The sequence below is a fragment of the Pituophis catenifer genome, unplaced genomic scaffold, assembly GCF_029215685.1.
Source record: "Pituophis catenifer annectens isolate HBS135680 unplaced genomic scaffold, rPitCat1.0.hap2 SCAF_2, whole genome shotgun sequence".
Taxonomy (NCBI): Eukaryota; Metazoa; Chordata; class Lepidosauria; order Squamata; family Colubridae; genus Pituophis; species Pituophis catenifer.
In genome coordinates, this window is record NW_027256882.1 from 250,502,661 (window position 1) to 250,521,029 (window position 18,369).

At 34.1% G+C, this 18,369-nt stretch overlaps 1 protein-coding gene across 3 annotated transcripts in view; it reads right to left on the minus strand.

Moving 5' to 3' along the window:
- Positions 1 to 18,369, minus strand: part of PAM (peptidylglycine alpha-amidating monooxygenase) — a 107,899-nt gene that overhangs the window by 77,014 nt on the left and 12,516 nt on the right. For all 3 annotated transcript variants that reach the window (XM_070938759.1, XM_070938758.1, XM_070938757.1), the window contains exon 4: positions 8,369 to 8,456. In XM_070938759.1, the coding sequence (XP_070794860.1) occupies positions 8,369 to 8,456 (88 nt within the window). The remainder of the gene's footprint in view (positions 1 to 8,368; positions 8,457 to 18,369) is intronic.

Below are 18,369 nucleotides of genomic sequence, written 5' to 3' on the forward strand. Positions count from 1 at the left end.
AAATGACTAGGCAGAAATATTGTATTCTGGGCATTTTATGCAAAGATCTGTTCCCTTGAAAAATCCAAAATGTTGTGAAAAATGGAAAGCAGGAGAATAAGAGTTGAATTAGCAGCAAGCTGGATATACTTTTATAGTGGCATTGGGTGCATTTTTTGAAAATCTGAAAAGTCAGGTTAGAGGCAGATCATCCTGGAGAAAGTTTATCTATATAGTTACTTATAGATACTACTGACTTGATGACACATAATCAATTAATTACATATCTAACTGAACTCCTATTCAGTTGACCCCTAAAGAACTTAGTCTTTAGAATCACAAATTTAATTTGAGTGAACATCATATCTTTTCATAAGAAATGACTTAGCTTTCCCCTTGGACTGACACAAGAGCAAATATGCTTTTTTATTCTGAAATTAGTTTCTTACTTACGTGAAAAAAGTATGACATTTTGAGTAGTGCCAGTAGCTACTTCCACATATACATCATTTTAATACTTGAGATATATAAAATGAATAGTTTTGTTAATGTTTAATCAAGGAAATCATATATCTATTTTAGCAATTTAAGAATTTTATTATAGTATCAAGTATCAAGTATCATTATTATAGTATACATCAACCTGTGTAAAAAGAGCTGAAAGGATAAAATGTAGGATAGCTAATTGTAGAATCAACAGTAACCATAATAATAATTACAACAAATAAATTTGAAGATCTAGACTATAATTTAAAATCTTGAATGAACCATCTGCCTTATGTTTTGAAAGCAATTTAAAATGTTTTGTTAATTAATCCAATGCTATTGCACTCATCCATTCATCCATCCATCTATCATCTACCTACCTACCTACCTTCCTACCTAATTTAGATATCTCACTCACAATGTTTTCTGGGCAGTTTATAGATAAAAGTATAGTTTCTGATACATTGCCAATCGTAACTGAAATGATTGAGGTAGCATTTCAAAGACCAGATGGTTTGGTAAAGAGCTATCATAATTCTTTCCATATAATCATGTCTGTCCATTGACATAAGTAGAGGAGGTTCTGGATTATGCTATTTTTTTCCCCAAAAAATTATGTTAGATCAGCAGAATATACTAGGCATATTTCCAATTCTAAGGAGGTCCTTATACTTTTTATAAAGTTGATTATCTTCAGGACTACCATTCTTAAAGACAGAATTATCTCTAGTTTGGTGCAATTTTCCTCCAAATATTAAGCACAGAATAATAACTATGGGAGAAAGATATGCCTCCATTTCCTGCACCTGGTTAGCCGCTATGGTAAACAAAATGCTTAATTAAGATGGCCTTGGCCTTAACTAACAAGAGCCTTGGTAGTACAGGGGTTTAAGGCACCCTGTTATTAAGCTGGTTAAGACCAGCTGCCTGCAATTACTGCAGGGTTCGAATCTCGCCAAGGCTCAAGGTTGACTCAGCCTTCCATCCTTTCTAAGGTAGGTGAAATGAGGACCCAGTTTGTGGGGGCAATAAGCTGACTTTGTATAAATATACAAAAGGATGAAGGCTATTGCTGAGCACATTGTAAGCCGCCCTGAGTCTTCGGAGAAGGGCGGCATATAAATCAAATTAAAAAAAAAAAAAACTAACAAAGCTGTTCTTATGTTCTTTGAAATGTTGCTTGTCCAAGTCCAGGGTTGTTGCTAGTCCAGGCTAAGAACCGCATGTGCACAAAAATATATGAGAAGGTGATTTTTGGAATTGCCCATCCACAATTACATCTGGAAAACAGACTGAGTGAAAATATATTTATCCGGCCACCCCCAGTATGGTGAGATGTAATGAATTATTTAAATTATTATATTTCAAAATTGGATATAATTATCTACAGTAGCATATACATGTTTTATGCTTCTTTTCATTAATAATTTTAATGATACAGCCATGCGATAAAAAAGGACCACATTTGTAATAGAATCCATTTTGTGAGATCCACCTGCTTCTCCCTCACAATATTTTTATTCATGCTCTTTTTATTCTGCCAAATCTTTGACCCAACTCAATTAAGGTTATTTTTTTAATCTGTTTGGTTTTTTAATTAGATAACTACCAAAAAAATGAATTCTCATTTTTTTATTATCACCTTCAGCATCTTTAGAAGATGGAAGACTGTTTTGAGTAATAAATTGTGACTGATAACTAGTAATAAAGTTCCTAATTTTGAATGGTAAATGTTGTATATATAAAAAAGGATCAACTACGTAAGATTTCAATTTACTATATCTGAATAGTTAAATTAAAAATTCAAAGACATTATTTGAACATGACATGTTTTTGTACTTTCTTAACAGCAGAACACAAAACACCCAATAAAAGTAGTAATAATTCAAATTATTTATTTATTGCTGGATTAGCAGATACATTGATTTATTATATTTATAATGACTGAGACAGTATACACTAATAAAATCATAACTAATAATACATAAAATAGGCGTTCAGAAAAGAAAAAATCTATTTATCCTATAAATAGTACCATCTTCTATCCAGTTTAATGCAAGGTCTAGCAAAAGAACGAGGTTTTGAAGGCACTAAACTCTAAAGGTACTCTTCATTGAACAACTACTCATTCAGCAACCAAAGTTACAACAGCACTGAACAAGGGGGATTTATAACAGATTGTCATGGCTGCAGCTATTCACAGCTTCCCCATGGTCAATGAATCAATGATCAATGATCATTGATCATTGAATGAATGAATGAATCAATGGTCAATGAATCAATGGTGATTCAGATGCTTGGCAACCAACTTGCAATTACAATGTTACAACCTCTTGTGGTCACATGATCATCACTTGCAATCTTCACTACCAGCTTTCGATAAACAAAGTTAATGAGGAAGCTGGCAGGAGGTCAGAAATGGTGTTCATATAATAGTAGGATACTGCAATTTGCAGAATTAGCTTGATTATGGCAATTGGGATTGCTAAAACTGTTGTTTTAAGTCACAGCAGTTACATGATGTTGCACTTTATGACTGGTCCATTTAGCACTGGAGCTGTTGGTCCAAATTACCATTGTTAAGCAAGGACTACCTGTACATGAGAAGGATGGCAGCCAGCCAATGTCAGGGGCAAAGCTATTTCAGAGGGCAGGTACTGTGAAACCGAAGACATATGTCTTAGATCCCAACAGATGACACTGGTTAATGGATAGAACATGAAACATCAATGAAGATAGGTAGAAACTATGAAAGATAGATGGTCCTTCAGATAATCAGGATTTATGCACTTATAACAAGCAGCTTGAATTGTACCCATAACCAGTATGTAGGCCATGAAACAGAGGTGCGACATGTCCATAACATGTGACACTGCATTCTGGAACAGCTGCAGCTACCAAATTGTTTTCAAGAAAAATCCCATGTATATTGCAATACTCCATACATGAGGTGACCAAATCATGAGTGACTGTCTGAAAGCCCTCTACTCCAGGTGGGAGCACAGTTCTCCCTAAAGATGGATTTGGTGAAGATTCTTTTAACTACAGCTGCCACCTGCTTCTCAAGCAAATTGCACAGCACTCCTGATATGATTCAAAACTCCACAACTACTCAAATTTGTCAGTGTTGAGTTTGAATGTGTTCCTCTCCATGTGCTCCACCCACCCAGCCTCGAGACAATGGGACAAGGCTTTGACAACAACATCTAATCAGCCTGAAGTTGAGAGTTATAAATGGCTATCATCAACATATTGATGATATTTGATCTAAAAAGAAGTTAACCTTGTCTAACAATCTCATGTAGATGTTAAAAAGGGGGTGGGATAAGACTTCGAAGGGACCACACACATTAGGCATGTGGGACTTCATATCTCCCTCCCCCCAGCAACTAGATTTGACCACAGAGAAAGAAGAAAGTCCACAAAACCATGCCTCCAAACTCCCAATACTGAGATGAGTCAGAAGTATATCATGATTGGCAGTATTGAAAGCATCTGAGACAGTTTCTTAGGTATAATCCATTCTATTCATGTTAAACAAAATATTTTAAAAGCATATATGTTCAAATCCCCTGCAACGCATTAGTCAGAAATGCCCTACTCCAATCTTACCTGTATATGATGGCCTGATGCTATCAGTCTGGATAGACAGAGGCTAGTAGGCAGCAATAGAGGTAGACAAGGGGCATAGCTGAGCGGAGACTTTCCTGATAAGTGCTGGCTAAAAATCATTCAAGGCATTCAAACCATTTCACTGAAACAACCGGAATGGCCTTTTCACTTTAGCAAAACCAAGCAGACTGCTTGAATCATGTTGGCAAAGCCAATCTTAGTCACTTTGCACAGGTCTATGCAATAGAGTTCCATAAGAGGTATACAGTATTATAATTGCAAACATGACTCATTCTATGTAGCATAGCTCCTCTTCAGTATGTCCATGTTGATTTCAAATATTTTATGGATTCAACCACAATGAAATAGAAATTTCATCACTAAAACAATTGTACAAAAAAGACCTTCTCTCTTAAAATCTTCTGTTTCACTGATAGAAATCACTTTCACTTTTGCACAGTCCATGAAGCATTTCATTTAGCCCACTGAGGTGCAAAGGCAACCACAAATAATAAAAAGCAGCTCAACAAGAATAGCATATGAACAAGAGAGGCACAGTAAAGAAGAGATGATGGCAAGTAAAAATTATATCAAATCCAGCCTATCTTAGGAGAAAACCCAAACTATACTTTTACTTTAAGCATTTTGTGATGTATGTCATTAATAAAATTAAGTGAAAAAACTGAAAATACAAAGTAACCCCAATTGTGTGTGTGTGTGTGTGTGTGTGTGTGTGTGTGTGTGGATAGATAGATAGATAGATAGATAGATAGATAGATAGATAGATAGATAGTATAAACTAAGTTTATCAATTATGAATAATAGAAATGTGCATGAAGTATTGAAAACAAAAAGTTGAATAAGTTGAGTATAGCTTTAATAAATATATTTACTGAATATATTTTCAGTGGTATATAAATAGAACACCTTTCCATTTTCAGAACCCTTTGGGGTCTTGCTAGCATTTCTGGTTACTTGCTTTATAAACTGCCCTTTTCAAATATTAATGGCCCAATCAAAATTTAAAAGGCATTTCAAAGTTCTTATTTATTAATAGCAGTATCTTATTGATGAGAAAGAAGGTGCAGATATTTGCACCTGTTTGTATTAGCTGGGAATTTAAAATTGGAGTTGCAACCTTTTATCTATTTAAACATAAAAGCAATTCATTTTAGTTAATTAATTCATACGGTGAATCATAAGTGAGTGACTAACAGTACCGTTTAATGGTTGTTTTCTTTGTTTATTTTTAGCTTCAGTGTATCGCAGTGATGTAACATTTTTAATAAATACAGCTCGAATTTCTGTTCAATAAGTAGCTGAGGTTTATTAAAGTTCTTTCTATGAGATGGTGGCCATATGGATGGATGGATGGATGGATGGATGGATGGATGGAAGGAAGGAAGGAAGGAAGGAAGGAAGGAAGGAAGGAAGGATAAAAATTGTGCATTTTTCCTCCTTACTTCAAAAGAGTAAAAATGATCAGTTTATCAGTTGATTTAGACTCCAACTTGCTGGAGAATTTTGGGAGTTGGAAGTCCACAAGTCTTAAAGCTGTCAAGTTTGAGGACCCCTGATTTAGACTAATCAGCCTGAAATACTAGAGAATGAACACTTTTAAAAACATTGTATTAACAATTCATATATGCCTTAAAACTCAGCATGTTTAGACACAAGCAACTCTGTCTTCTTGCATCATTTTTCTATTAGGGGCCTGGTGGTAATACTTTGGGATAGTTCTGTTCCTATCTCTCCAAATATAATCAGAAGATGGAGGCTCATAAGGTTTTGTCTTCTGTGCCATGCCATTTAACATCCGTATAAAGCCATTGGAAAGAATTGTTCATGGGTTTAGAGAAGGCAATCATCAATGCTGATGGTAATTATATTTTTCTTTTTCTGTGACCTAGAGGTTAGATTTCCTTTAGGCTTCTATGTGCCCAGATTGAAAGGCTCTGAATGGATAAAATGGACTAGAATTCAGGATAAATGACTATTCTCAACAAAGCTGCATTTCCTCTTACTGATCAGGTTCACAGTCTGGAGTTTTTCCTGAATTCAGCATGATGCTGTCAATCATATATCGTCAGTAGCAAAGAGAGCTTTTAGTCTTTGACCAGTTGTGTCACTATCGGAAGAACAAAGGCCTAGCTTGGTGATTTATGCACTGCTAAGTTAAATATGGATTGTACTGCATGAAACAGCCTTGAAAAGGCTCAGAAATTGCACTTAGCTCAGAATATAGCCAAATATGTGAGAATTGGTGCCTCCTAAAATTTTTTCCTAAATCCCATCTACCAACAACTTCACTGGTTCCCAAGACCAACTCACAATTCTCATATGTATAAAATGCTCACAGAGCTTAGAATTGGCTCTTTATAGAATTACCTATTCCTGACCTCTCCCTCAAACACTCTTAGAACATCAATGTAGCCTCTTTTGCAGTTTTATTGTGGATTTATTTGACATCTACACTTAACTCTGTTTACTCTTCGGCAAATCCATGTTGTTAAACAATGTTATTGGAAATCAAGCAATCTCTTAAATTTCCTGTGTCTCCTGATTGCTTCAACTGTCTTAATACTTATGAAATGCATTTTTAATGCTATAAAATTTATGTTTATTGTATTTCTGCTCTTGTAATTCTATTTCTGTAAATGGCCCTGAGCCTTTATGCAAGTGTTCTTGAGAGGAATGCTTCTCAGTTTTTTAGGGAATAATAAAAGCCAGTTTACTTGAGGCCCAGAATCATTAAGGAATTGAGCAGTTTCAAAATTGGATTAAATAAATAAATAAATAAATAAATAAATAAATAAATAAATAAATAAATACAGTAATAGTGAGTTACATGTTGCTCATTACTAGAATTGTAACAAAACATGTATTTCTATTACTTAATCAATGGAAGTGGGATATACAGAATATAGTTGCAGTAAGTAAAACTGGTAGTTTCCCATTAGAAAAAAGAAATAAATACACTACAAAAAACCCTCAGCCATTTTTGTCTTGGGATATGCATAACTGCAGTAAAATGAAGATTAAATTAAGTATGTATTCGAATGCTTTCTCTGTAAATTTGTTGACAATATTGTGCTTGGAAAATCATAAAAACATGGATCAAAAATGTATGTCCATTTTTCTGAAAAAATGTATTTCTAGTTCTTCTGGAATACTTGTTTTTGTATAACTATTTTATTAATGTAATTTGAACTTTTCAATTTTAAAAGGTAACATAACTATAGAGATTGTATAAAAAACAAATGAAACTGAGAAGTTTTGCCTTACTGTGACCTTGCAGTAATGATTAATCACTACCAAATTTCTTATAAGAAATGATGATTTTCTCTTATCTTTATCCTTCACAGTCTCTCTACTAATCCCTCCATCCATAGGTTCACTACATTGTCTGCCTTATATGCAAGCTTCATCTCTTCCTTCTTCACTGAGCAATTGTAAATACTGAATATGGAGGCTAGTAATAAGGACATACAGGTAAGTCCCTGATCTACAACCACAATTGAGCCCAACATTTCTGTTGCTAAGCCAGATAGTTTGTTAAGTGGTGGCACACTATTTACAGGCTAACTCTGCTCATTGCCTGGAGTTTGACCCTGACCAGCTCAAGGTTAACTCAGCCTTCCACCCTTCTGAGGTCAGTAAAATGAGAACCCAGATTGTTGGAGGCAATATGCTTACTCTGTAAACCACTTAAAGGAGTGTGATAAAGCACTATGAAAATATATAAGTCTAAGTGCTATTGCTATTGCTCTATTTTATGACCATTCTTACCACAGTTGTTAAGTGAATCACTGTACTTGTTAAGTTAGTAACATGTGTAACATATAGTAATATTAAGTGGCTTCACCATTGACCAATATGCTTACTCTAGTCAGAAATTGCTAGTCAGAAATTATAAAAGGTGATCACACAAGCCCTGGGCAAATGCAACTGTAATAAATATGAATCAGCTGCCAAGTGTCCGAATTTTGATCACATGACTGTGGGCATGCTGCAACAGTATGAAAAGCGGTCATAAGTCACTTTTTTCAGTGCCATTGTAACTTTAAATGGTAACTAAACGAATTGTTGTAAGTCAAGGACTACCTATACAGAATAGGAAAGCTGGCAACAAGGACAAGAATGGAATGAATTCTAGTAGTAAACTCTGCTTTATAATTAAATATACGCAGGTCTCATTCCATGCTTCACTACTATGTATCACTAGCCCATCTTTAATTTAATACTGTACAAGAAGACTATTTAACTAGTGCAATGGAAGCAATGTCCTTACCAGTAACCGTTATCTGAAGCAGGACTGTTACATCCAAATAGCAACATATGGTGGACAATGTCCATACTGGCCTGAGGTTTAAAGTCAACTGAAAGACAAAAATGATAATAGAAATATAAGTTTGTTTTTTTCTTACTTTAACAAATCATTAAGTTGTATATGAATGCTTTTCTGCAAACACTGCAGAAAGAATAAAACACAATGTCATCTACATTTGGTTGTATCTCTTGCAAGCATCAGGTCACAAAAATGGCTGATCAAGAGTTTTTTTTCAAACAGAATAATATTTGTCAATGGGTATTAGACTCAATACCACAGGACAGCTCTTACCAGAGCAAGATTTCATCAGCTCTATATTGTTAAATACAGACAATTCAGCAAGTGCCACATTCTGAGGGAACATATATTTGTGAAATAGAAGTTGTTGCACATGTCCCATTCAACTATCAATTATATTCCCCAGCAAGGGCTTTGTACGTATAATTACTTGATAGAACCATATATTGAGACTGTAACAAAAGACTTTTTAATTACCTTCATAGCACAAAAACATATGTAGTAATTAGAGCTGTTTAGATTTATAATTACTGATGTCCAATTGAGAATAATTTAATGGAACACATTGAGGTTTAGGCAATAAATTCACCTAAAACAAACTGTTTTACGATCCAATCTGGGTCAGTCACCGGTACCAGAGGTTTAGTCCTCTGAGCTTTCAAACTCGTACTGGATCAACTACTCCATCATCAGGGAACTTCTCTCTCATTGGAATGTGTTATTCTAGAAAGAGAAAGGTTCCCTCAAGATGGGCTCCATCACGAGTCCAAAAGCTCAGAAGACTAAACTTCTGGTCCTAGTGATCAACCGAGAGTGGATCCTGCAAAATTATCCTGGGACACGTATATTTGCCTTCATTGTGACATATTGTTTTAACATTCATTTTATGCATTTGCATTCTGTTTTATCTTATACTATTTTATCTTGCTCTTTTTACTTTATCTACCCTACTATATTTTATCTTACTTTAATCTACTTTATCTTATCTTACTGTATCTTATTGTGACAGGTGCCCATTGCTTTGATATAAACAACTGACTAATCAATAAAGTTATACTGCTATTTATCTGTCTATTCAACTGTCATTCAGAGATACATATTTTGAACACAAACATTTTCTAAAACAAAAAAAAAAGTTGGTATTTTTGTTCTATTATTATGAATTACAGGTAATAAAAAACAAAAGAAAGTAAGAAACAGGACAATAACATGTCATCACAAGTCTATTTAAATTCATAACTGAAGAAAAGCATTACAATTAAGACAATTTTAGTTTCCTTTGATAAAACGCTCACAATTCTCCTTTTCTGTTCTTTTTCTGGGGTAACAGATGACAGACTATAATAGTTTTGTTTTTTTGTCTCTTAAAAATTTGTGAGAGTTCTAAAAACTAGTAGCTCAAATTTTTGAGTTCATTGCGTTATTAGAACCAAAGATGTTTCTTAATGCCGAGCGAAAGAATGCCTTTGAATTCTTATTTTTGAAGTTCAGTGATATAAAAGAGTATTTCTGGGAAGGTGAAATGGAATACATTAATGGAGAAAATTCATTCCTGTGATATCCACTAGAATTTTTGAATCCACTGGGATTGCATATGACTTATGTTAAACAAATGAAAACTTTTGATGTTTCTTTGGGGGCACTTCAAAAATCTATTGATATTATTATAACCAGGACTGACAATTCAGAATGTGGTAATTCCAGATCAGGTAACAGGAAAACAACTTTACTGTAATAACTTTACCAAAAGCAAACATAAGTTTACAACATAAGTGTTACAAACATAATTTATATATTTGGAAGTATAATCAGACAGGAACAACATAAATATTTTTGGAACTGTGTAACATCTTAAATAATCCAATATCCTATTTTCTATTTTCAGATTTTTTTTAACTATTTGAAAACTAATAGGAGAAAGGAAGGAAGGAAGGAAGGAAGGAAGGAAGGAAGGAAGGAAGGAAGGAAGGAAGGAAGGAAGGAAGGAAGGAAGATTTTTCAACTCCTGTAGGAACTATAGTATACTAAATTCATATTTATGACAGCCCTCAACTAAAGGCCTCACTAAACCATTTGTTTAGTGACCATTCAAAGTTCCAATGGGACTAAAAAGGTGATTTACAACTTCTCTTCACACAACTCTTGCAGCATCACCATAATCATGTGATCAGACTCTTGGCAACTGATTCATATTTTTGATGATTGCAGTGTCCTGCAGCCATGAAATCACCTTTTTGTGACTTTCTGATAAGAAAGTCAATGGGGAAGCAAGATTCACTTAACAACTATGTTACTAACTTAACAAATGCAGTGGTTCACTTAATAACTGTGGCAAGAAAGGTTGTAAAATAGGACAAAAGTCACTTAACAGCTGACCTGCTTAGCGACAGCAATTTTTGGCTCAATTGTGGTCAAGGACTACCTAAATTGTCAAGTTCATGAGATTTACAAGTGCACAAAGAATATTGGGTGGTTTCTTTTATAGCAAAAATACAGATAAATAAAAAAACCTTCAATATTATATTATTCCCTCAGTATTTTTGATTTACTACCAAAACAGTTCCCAGAGCCTGAAGACATTGAACAATTATTTGGTTTCATTTTAAATTTTGTTAGAAAATGACATTACAGCACAGTAGAAATAACTTTTTAAAAAAATAATAATTACCACATCAATAATAATTGACTGGGTTCACAGAAGACTTATGAGAAGGGCTTGCTTACAATCATCTGACTGAAAGAAGGGCAGAATTTTGCATAGCGTTTTGAAATCCTGTTTTTTATCATTATAATTTTATAATTATAGATTTCTTACCAATTTGGTTAGAACCGTGATGGGGAACCGATGGCACATGTGCCAGAGGTGGCACACAGAGCCCTCTCTTTGGGCACACGTGCCATTGCAGTGGTGTTCTGGTTTATGGTGCACACAAGCGCACAGGACAGCTGGTCCACGTGTGCTGGACTGCCAGAAAATGACCTGAAAACAGCCTGGAAAACGGCCTGAAAACGGCCAAAAAATGTCCAAAAAACAAGCATGCGCGGGCCAGAAACCCAAAGACCAGCTGACTAGCCTGTGCATGCGCACCAGCCAACTGGTTTTCTGGTTTCCGGTACTCTGGCACATGCATGTGCATGCATGCACATTCCAGTTTGGGCACTTGGTGCCGAAAAGGTTCGCCATCACTGGGTTAGGATAGTTTCTGTCTTTTTTAAAAGACAAATGAAAATTGTTTCCATTACTTTGGAAGCTACACTGATACGTAGTTTAAAAGAGAAAGCAATTTTGCAAATATTGAGCACTGAAAATTGTTCATAAAAATATTTATTCCTTATTCTGAATATTGCCATTTAATATATTATTGTGCATTCTTTGAATTATATATCTAAATAATGCAGCAAGATATTACAACAAGTTCTTATTAACTCTATGTTCACATACATGATTTTTTTAAAACACACTTTGGAAAAGGATATGGATAGTTTATAGAAAGATGTGTAAAATATGTTACACATTTTACAGAAAAAGAAAAAATGGAGTATAGTTTTCTGTCTTCCAAGAAATGCTATATATAAAGGGTTATTGTGATAATTCAGTAATTTGAAAACAAGTCCTGCTTAATATTTATATCCTAGTATTCCTTGTGTATTTTATGATTGTCTAAGCCATATTGCCCTTGAATTCTTCATCATTCAAAATTATAAATAGCACTGAAGAGATTAGTTAATTAACATATGATATTTATGACACAACTGAAAGAGATTATACTGTTCTTTCCTCTTCTCTAAACTACTTGTTAAAAAGCAAAGCTTATATTATTTCAATTTTCTACCTGTCCATCCTTAGAGCTCCACAAATAATTTCAAAATGTAAGTATTAATTAAATGCATTACTTATACTGAGATATAGATTCTACTGATATGCTCCAGTAGAACCTTCAAAAAGTTGGTGAATGATGATGCAAAATGTTGGCCCATTGATTAAAGCAGTCAAAAACTCCAAATGTTATACCAGTGATTCAGGGCAATAATAATATATATGTAACACATGTTTGTTTACAAAGTTACCCCCCCCCCCTTTGTTTTTTACCCAAGAAGCTTCACTTAATTAGAAAAGATCCAAATCTAAATTCATATTTTTAGCTATATTTTCTTTCTTTTTTGCCTATCGGAAACTATCCTTCATGAAACATCTTGGAATTGGCATATTTAAACTCCTATGTTAAGGGGGAACACCTATGTTGTTACGGTTTGAAGTATTTTGGAAAATATGAAACTCCTTATACTTATATATTAGCTAGTAGGGAGATATAACAAGCAATACCATGAGTTCATTTTTACTACTCTTTTTTAAAATAATATAGAATTAAGGTATAATCATCACAGAATTAATTACACAAGTTCATAAAATGTGATCTTGCAGCATAATTGCTGCAATTTTGGACAGAAGTTATTTCAATATTTCATTCTCAAAGTGTCAATGGTTTTTGCAGATATTTTTACTCTTAATTATGTACCAATGGTTTATAAATTAGCATGAGAACAATGGAAATGTATATGATGTGTTTATCACCATAAACAAATAATATACAAAGCTGGAAGAATGCCCGTTGTTTGTTAATCATTTCATGGTCTAAAGAATTTAATTCAGTGGCTCTTTGTAAGCTATACGGAAGCACTGAGGAATTAGGCTACATTATAATTGATCACCTACAATTCCATCTGAGGAATTATATAAAAATTTGGCCTGCAAGTAGTAGTTTATATGTGTAATATCCTACTGTTATATTGCTTAGTAAATTGATTTAAAATTAATAAAATATACAAGACTGCCTGCTGCTACCAATAGCCTCCTACTGGCCAACTTGCTCCCACAGAGAGGAGCTCCTCCAGGTGCCGTTGGCCAAGCAATGTCGGCTGGCGACCCCCTCTAGAACGAATTGCCCCCTGAGATACGGAGGATTCCTGACTTGTGCCCCTTCCACCGGGCCCTCAAGTCGCTCCTATTTCAACAAGCCGGGCTGGCCTAATTTTTTAAATTTTATTCTTTTTAAATTATTTAAAATGGGTTGTTATTTTAATTACGGGCCAAACTATTTAATATTTTTAAACTGTTTTTTAAATTTTATATTTGTGGGTTTTATGCTGGCTGTACACCGCCCTGAGTCCCTTTGGGAGAAGGGCAGTATATAAATTAAGTAAGTAAGTAAGTAAGTAAGTAAGTAAGTAAGTAAGCAAGCAAGTAAGTAAATAAATAAATAAATAAATAAATTAGTTCTGAAACAGAGATACTAGTACAGTAGTTCTGATTATTAAATAAGATATATGTTTTTTGTATTTTTTTCTACTTGGATACAAAATATTAATGATACTAAATTATAGGTGTAAACTTTATGTCTCTCTGTGTCTAACTCCCTACCTATCTACGGTTTGAAAAAAACCTTAAATATTGTGAAACTAGAAAAAAACATTATTAATTTTTTACCTTACTGACCAATGCTGTACCTGTACATTTGCAAGAGGAAATTTTAATCATTTAGATTGGCTGTGAAGCACTATTAAATTACCATATTTTTCAGAGTATAAGATGCACTTCCCCCCCCAAAAAAAGTGGGTGGAATTGTCTGTGCATCTTATACAGTGAATGTTGCCAAAGCCACCCCCATCATCCAGCCCCCACTTGCCGGCCTCTGCCTCCCAGCAATTTGCACGTGCCCCATTTTTGGCCTCTGCACATCCCATTTTCAGCCCATTCCAGGTGGCGGGGATAGGCGGCCGCGGCAGCGATCCCTGCCGCCTGGAATGGGCTGAAAATGGGGCATGCAGAGGCTGAAAATGGGGCACATGGAGGCAGCGATAGATGGCAGTGCTGATGGGCGGTGCCAGCACCGATGGGCAGTGGCAATCTCCGCAGCCTGGAACAGCTGATAGGAGGTATTTCGGGAGGCCAATCCAACCACCAATCACCTGATTGTGCTCAATCAGGCTGTCCTGAAGCTGGCCATGCTGTTTGCTGTTTGCTGAAAGGAGGCAAACTGCTGGGAGGCAGAGGCAGATTTTTTTTTCTTGTTTTCCTCCCCAAAAGCAAGTCCATCTTATACTTTGGAGGTTTCTCATAGTCTGAAAAATATGGTATTTGTGGAGGAGTGGGGCTGATGAAGCAGGAGAAAGGGATGTATCTGATAATGTATGTTTTTTATTACTTTGAAACCATATAAACTAAGACATACCTGCAATTAAAAGGCTGGAAAGCATTCAAGAAATTGTGCTTTCTGTATCTTGCTTAGGAAATACTATGGCTTAGTAAAACTATTTCATTTTCAACTCAGTATTTTGATTGAAAATTAAATAATGTTAGTTTAATGACACAATTTATATATTACCCTCTTTTGCTACTTGTCCTAATACTGGGTTTATGTTAAAAGCTCAAGAAAAGTATTTTAGTTTATCCTTTTGTATCTATAATTTACATATCATTTGTTTCTTATTTACTTTAATAGTGAGGTTTTTTATTCTTTTATGCTTTTAATTCTCTATGTACCTTATTTCTTTTAGGTCTATTTTTTTAGCAAATTAAGAATCGCACATCAGATAACTTCACTCATTTTCACGTTACAAAAGTTATGATAAATTGTTCCCACCAAAGTATGTATGTGTGTTATCTATATGTATGCATGTTTGTGTGTGTGTGTGTGTGTGTACATTTATGTATATATATATATATATATTAAAGACTTATTAAAGTAAATGTATTTGCTCAAAAAAAAAGTAATCTCAGTCTGCAGTAAGATATCTATCGCAACAGTTCTGCAGTTGTAAATCCAAATAAACAAGCAATGCATCTTCTCATCTACTGTATAATACAGTTTATATGGAATTGTTGACAAATGGGGATTACTATCAGCCAACAAGGGAAAAAATACATTATGTACTGTTGGGCATATTCATGAAAATCAGGGATGTAGAATAGCAGATAAATTTTCTAGCTCTGGCAGAATGGCTTGCTTTCAGACATAATACTTCTCAGTGTCAGTAGAATGGCCTTTAGTTATTACCACAGTTCAATAATAAACAACAGATTGTACCAGACCTGCATAGTATAACAAATACATTTTAGCTTTCTGATTTGCCCTTATAAAGTAATTAAATATCAAAATGCTAAATGGAGAAATACTAGTTTTTCACACACACAATTAATTGTATGCAACATCTGCAAAAACTCTGTGGAAAAAAGGCACAAAATACATGTGTTCTCAGCAAAGAATTTATAACCGTGGTTGGTAACTTACCTTTATGTGTAGATTATTTTTATGTTCTTTTTTAAATGCCAGTTTTGCCTTATATGACTTATATGACTTATATTTTTAATAAAATATAAAAAGTTAATTGGCAATTACTGGAAAAATAGATACATATTTTATTAAGATAATAGATATCTTAATAAATATTGGGTAATTTGGTCTACTGGTTAAGGCACAAGAAAGAATATTGGGCAATTTGATATTTTATGTATTTCAGTTTACCTCTATGACTTCTGATGCTCAGTGTAATTATTTACTATTATCTAAAGCAGTTTTATCTTAATTTAAAATTGTAATGGAATTTTGTATGAATATGCTTGTAGAAGTAGAAAACATTTAAAATTCAGCCTAGGCACAACACAGGCAAATAAAATATAATCAGGACCCATTAAAACTCACCACTGTGGTTAAGCAATATATTTCAGTCACTGACATTAACATTCATAGAAATATTCCTGAATTTATTCTTAATGTATTCAAGATTCACTCTATTATTGTCAGGGTTAATAATTTTCAATATAAAACACAAATGCCCCTTAACAGTTTGACAGTCACCATATATCTATCCAAATGAAATGTACTACTTCTTAAGGATTCTCCTGCCAGACTCTGGAGAATATGCAGAGAACACATATTACAAATAAATGAAGCAGGTTTATATTGAATCAGACCCAACTATATCTTTTTCTAATTGGTTTGAGATCTCCAGGGCCTAACCTTTAAATTCTGTACTGAACATGTAGCATTTTGCTCCTTTGCTATGGGGTCTAATCAAAAATATTTGTCTATAATCCCTATTGAGATCACAATGCTTATTCAATGTTTGTATTGTTCTTGTTGCTGTTGTTATTATTTTTCCTTCAAAGAATTATGTGGCAAAATGTGGGGACACAGGGAGTAAATGGTGTCAGATACTCAGCACATGTAACAGAACATTGTCCTCTATGAGTATCATTAAGTGTTGTACCTTATGATTCTTGATGAATGTATCTTGTCCTTTTATGTACACTGAGAGCATATGCACCGAAGACAAATTCCTTGTGTGTCTAATCACACTTGGCCAATAAAGAAATCTATGTCTATGTAATATCACTGCTGTGAGAGTTGCATTTGTTGGCTTTGTGCTGGTTGTCACCATTAAAGCCCTTCATAGTTTGGACCAGGTTACCATTTTATTCCTCTGGTTTTTACTATCCAGTTCTGCTTGGCAAGTGGGGCAAGGAATGTCAGCCTGTGGGTACTAAGAGAGGTGCTTTCTGTACTATAGGTCTTGCCCTCGGCAACATTGTCTCCTCAGGATCATCTGACCCTGTTGGCCTTTCATAAGGCTTTGAAGCTTTGGCCCGGGGCTCCAAGAGTGCGAAGGGTCCTGTTCCCTGGCTATATTGATATCGATGACCATTTTTTCTTGCCAGCCATATATTTTAAATTTGTATTTTATTGTAATTGTTTTCAACTGTTTTATGAATATTTGCCACCCACAATCGCTTGCTTGAGTTGGGTGGATATAGAAACTGAGTAAATAAATAAGTAGTTGAAAATTTCCTGCATTCATCATAACAGGGCTTTTAGACCAGGGGTGAAATCCAGCAGGTTCTAACAGGTTCTGGAGAACCGGTAGCGGAAATTTTGAGTAGTTCGGAGAACCAGCAAATACCACCTCTGGCTGGCCCCAGAGTGGGGTAGGAATGGAGATTTTGCAATATTCTTCTGCTGGAGTGGGGTGGGAATGGAGATTTTGCAATATCCTTTCCCTGCCATGCCCACAGAACCAGCAGGGAAAAATTTTAGATTTGTCTTAGACAAATTATTTTCTGTCTTTCAGTTTATCCTAAATTGACTGATAAAACTCATGGCTAAAAAGAAATTTGAACCTGGAGTTCCAATATGCATATGGATAACCACAACTTTGTGGTAGCTCACTCATTAGGAAGGAAGCAAAACATACCATAAAATATTTCAACCTTAAATCTAAAAGTGCCATATCGATCAAATTATTATCATAGCACAAGCTGCTGGCATTTATTTTTCATAAAAGCATTTTTTTAAAAAAATTAAGCCATCATTCTTTATTGCATTACCAAAACTATGGTACCTGAAGCCCAAATTATATTCTTTAAAGCTTCAATCCACATATAGTTATAATTTAGTAACTATACTATTAAAACTTTTAAAATAATAGATTTGTTTGTTTGTTTGTTTGTTTGTTTATTTATTTATTTATTTATTTATTTATTTATTTATTTATTTATTTATTTATTTATTTATTTATTTATTTATTATTTATTTATTTATTTATTTATTTATTTATTTATTTATTTATTTATTTATTTATTTATCACCTTTCTAGACCACTCATCTCCCTGGTTTTTTTTTTTTAATGTCTTTTACTGGTTATTTGATTTGTTTGTTTGGTAAGTGGATTCTTTTCACTCTATTTTAAAATTTTAGCACTCAACAATACTTTACGTGTGTTAAAAGTTTACCAATACATTTTCAAACTACAAATAGCACTTTCCTGGGTTCAGACTGTCATAAATTTCCATTTTACTATTGAATCTTAGTAGGTGTAAATATTTGCAAGGGGAATGAAATAAAAATTAAGAAGGACTCAACTTGATAAGCAGATGGTGCTTACTTCAC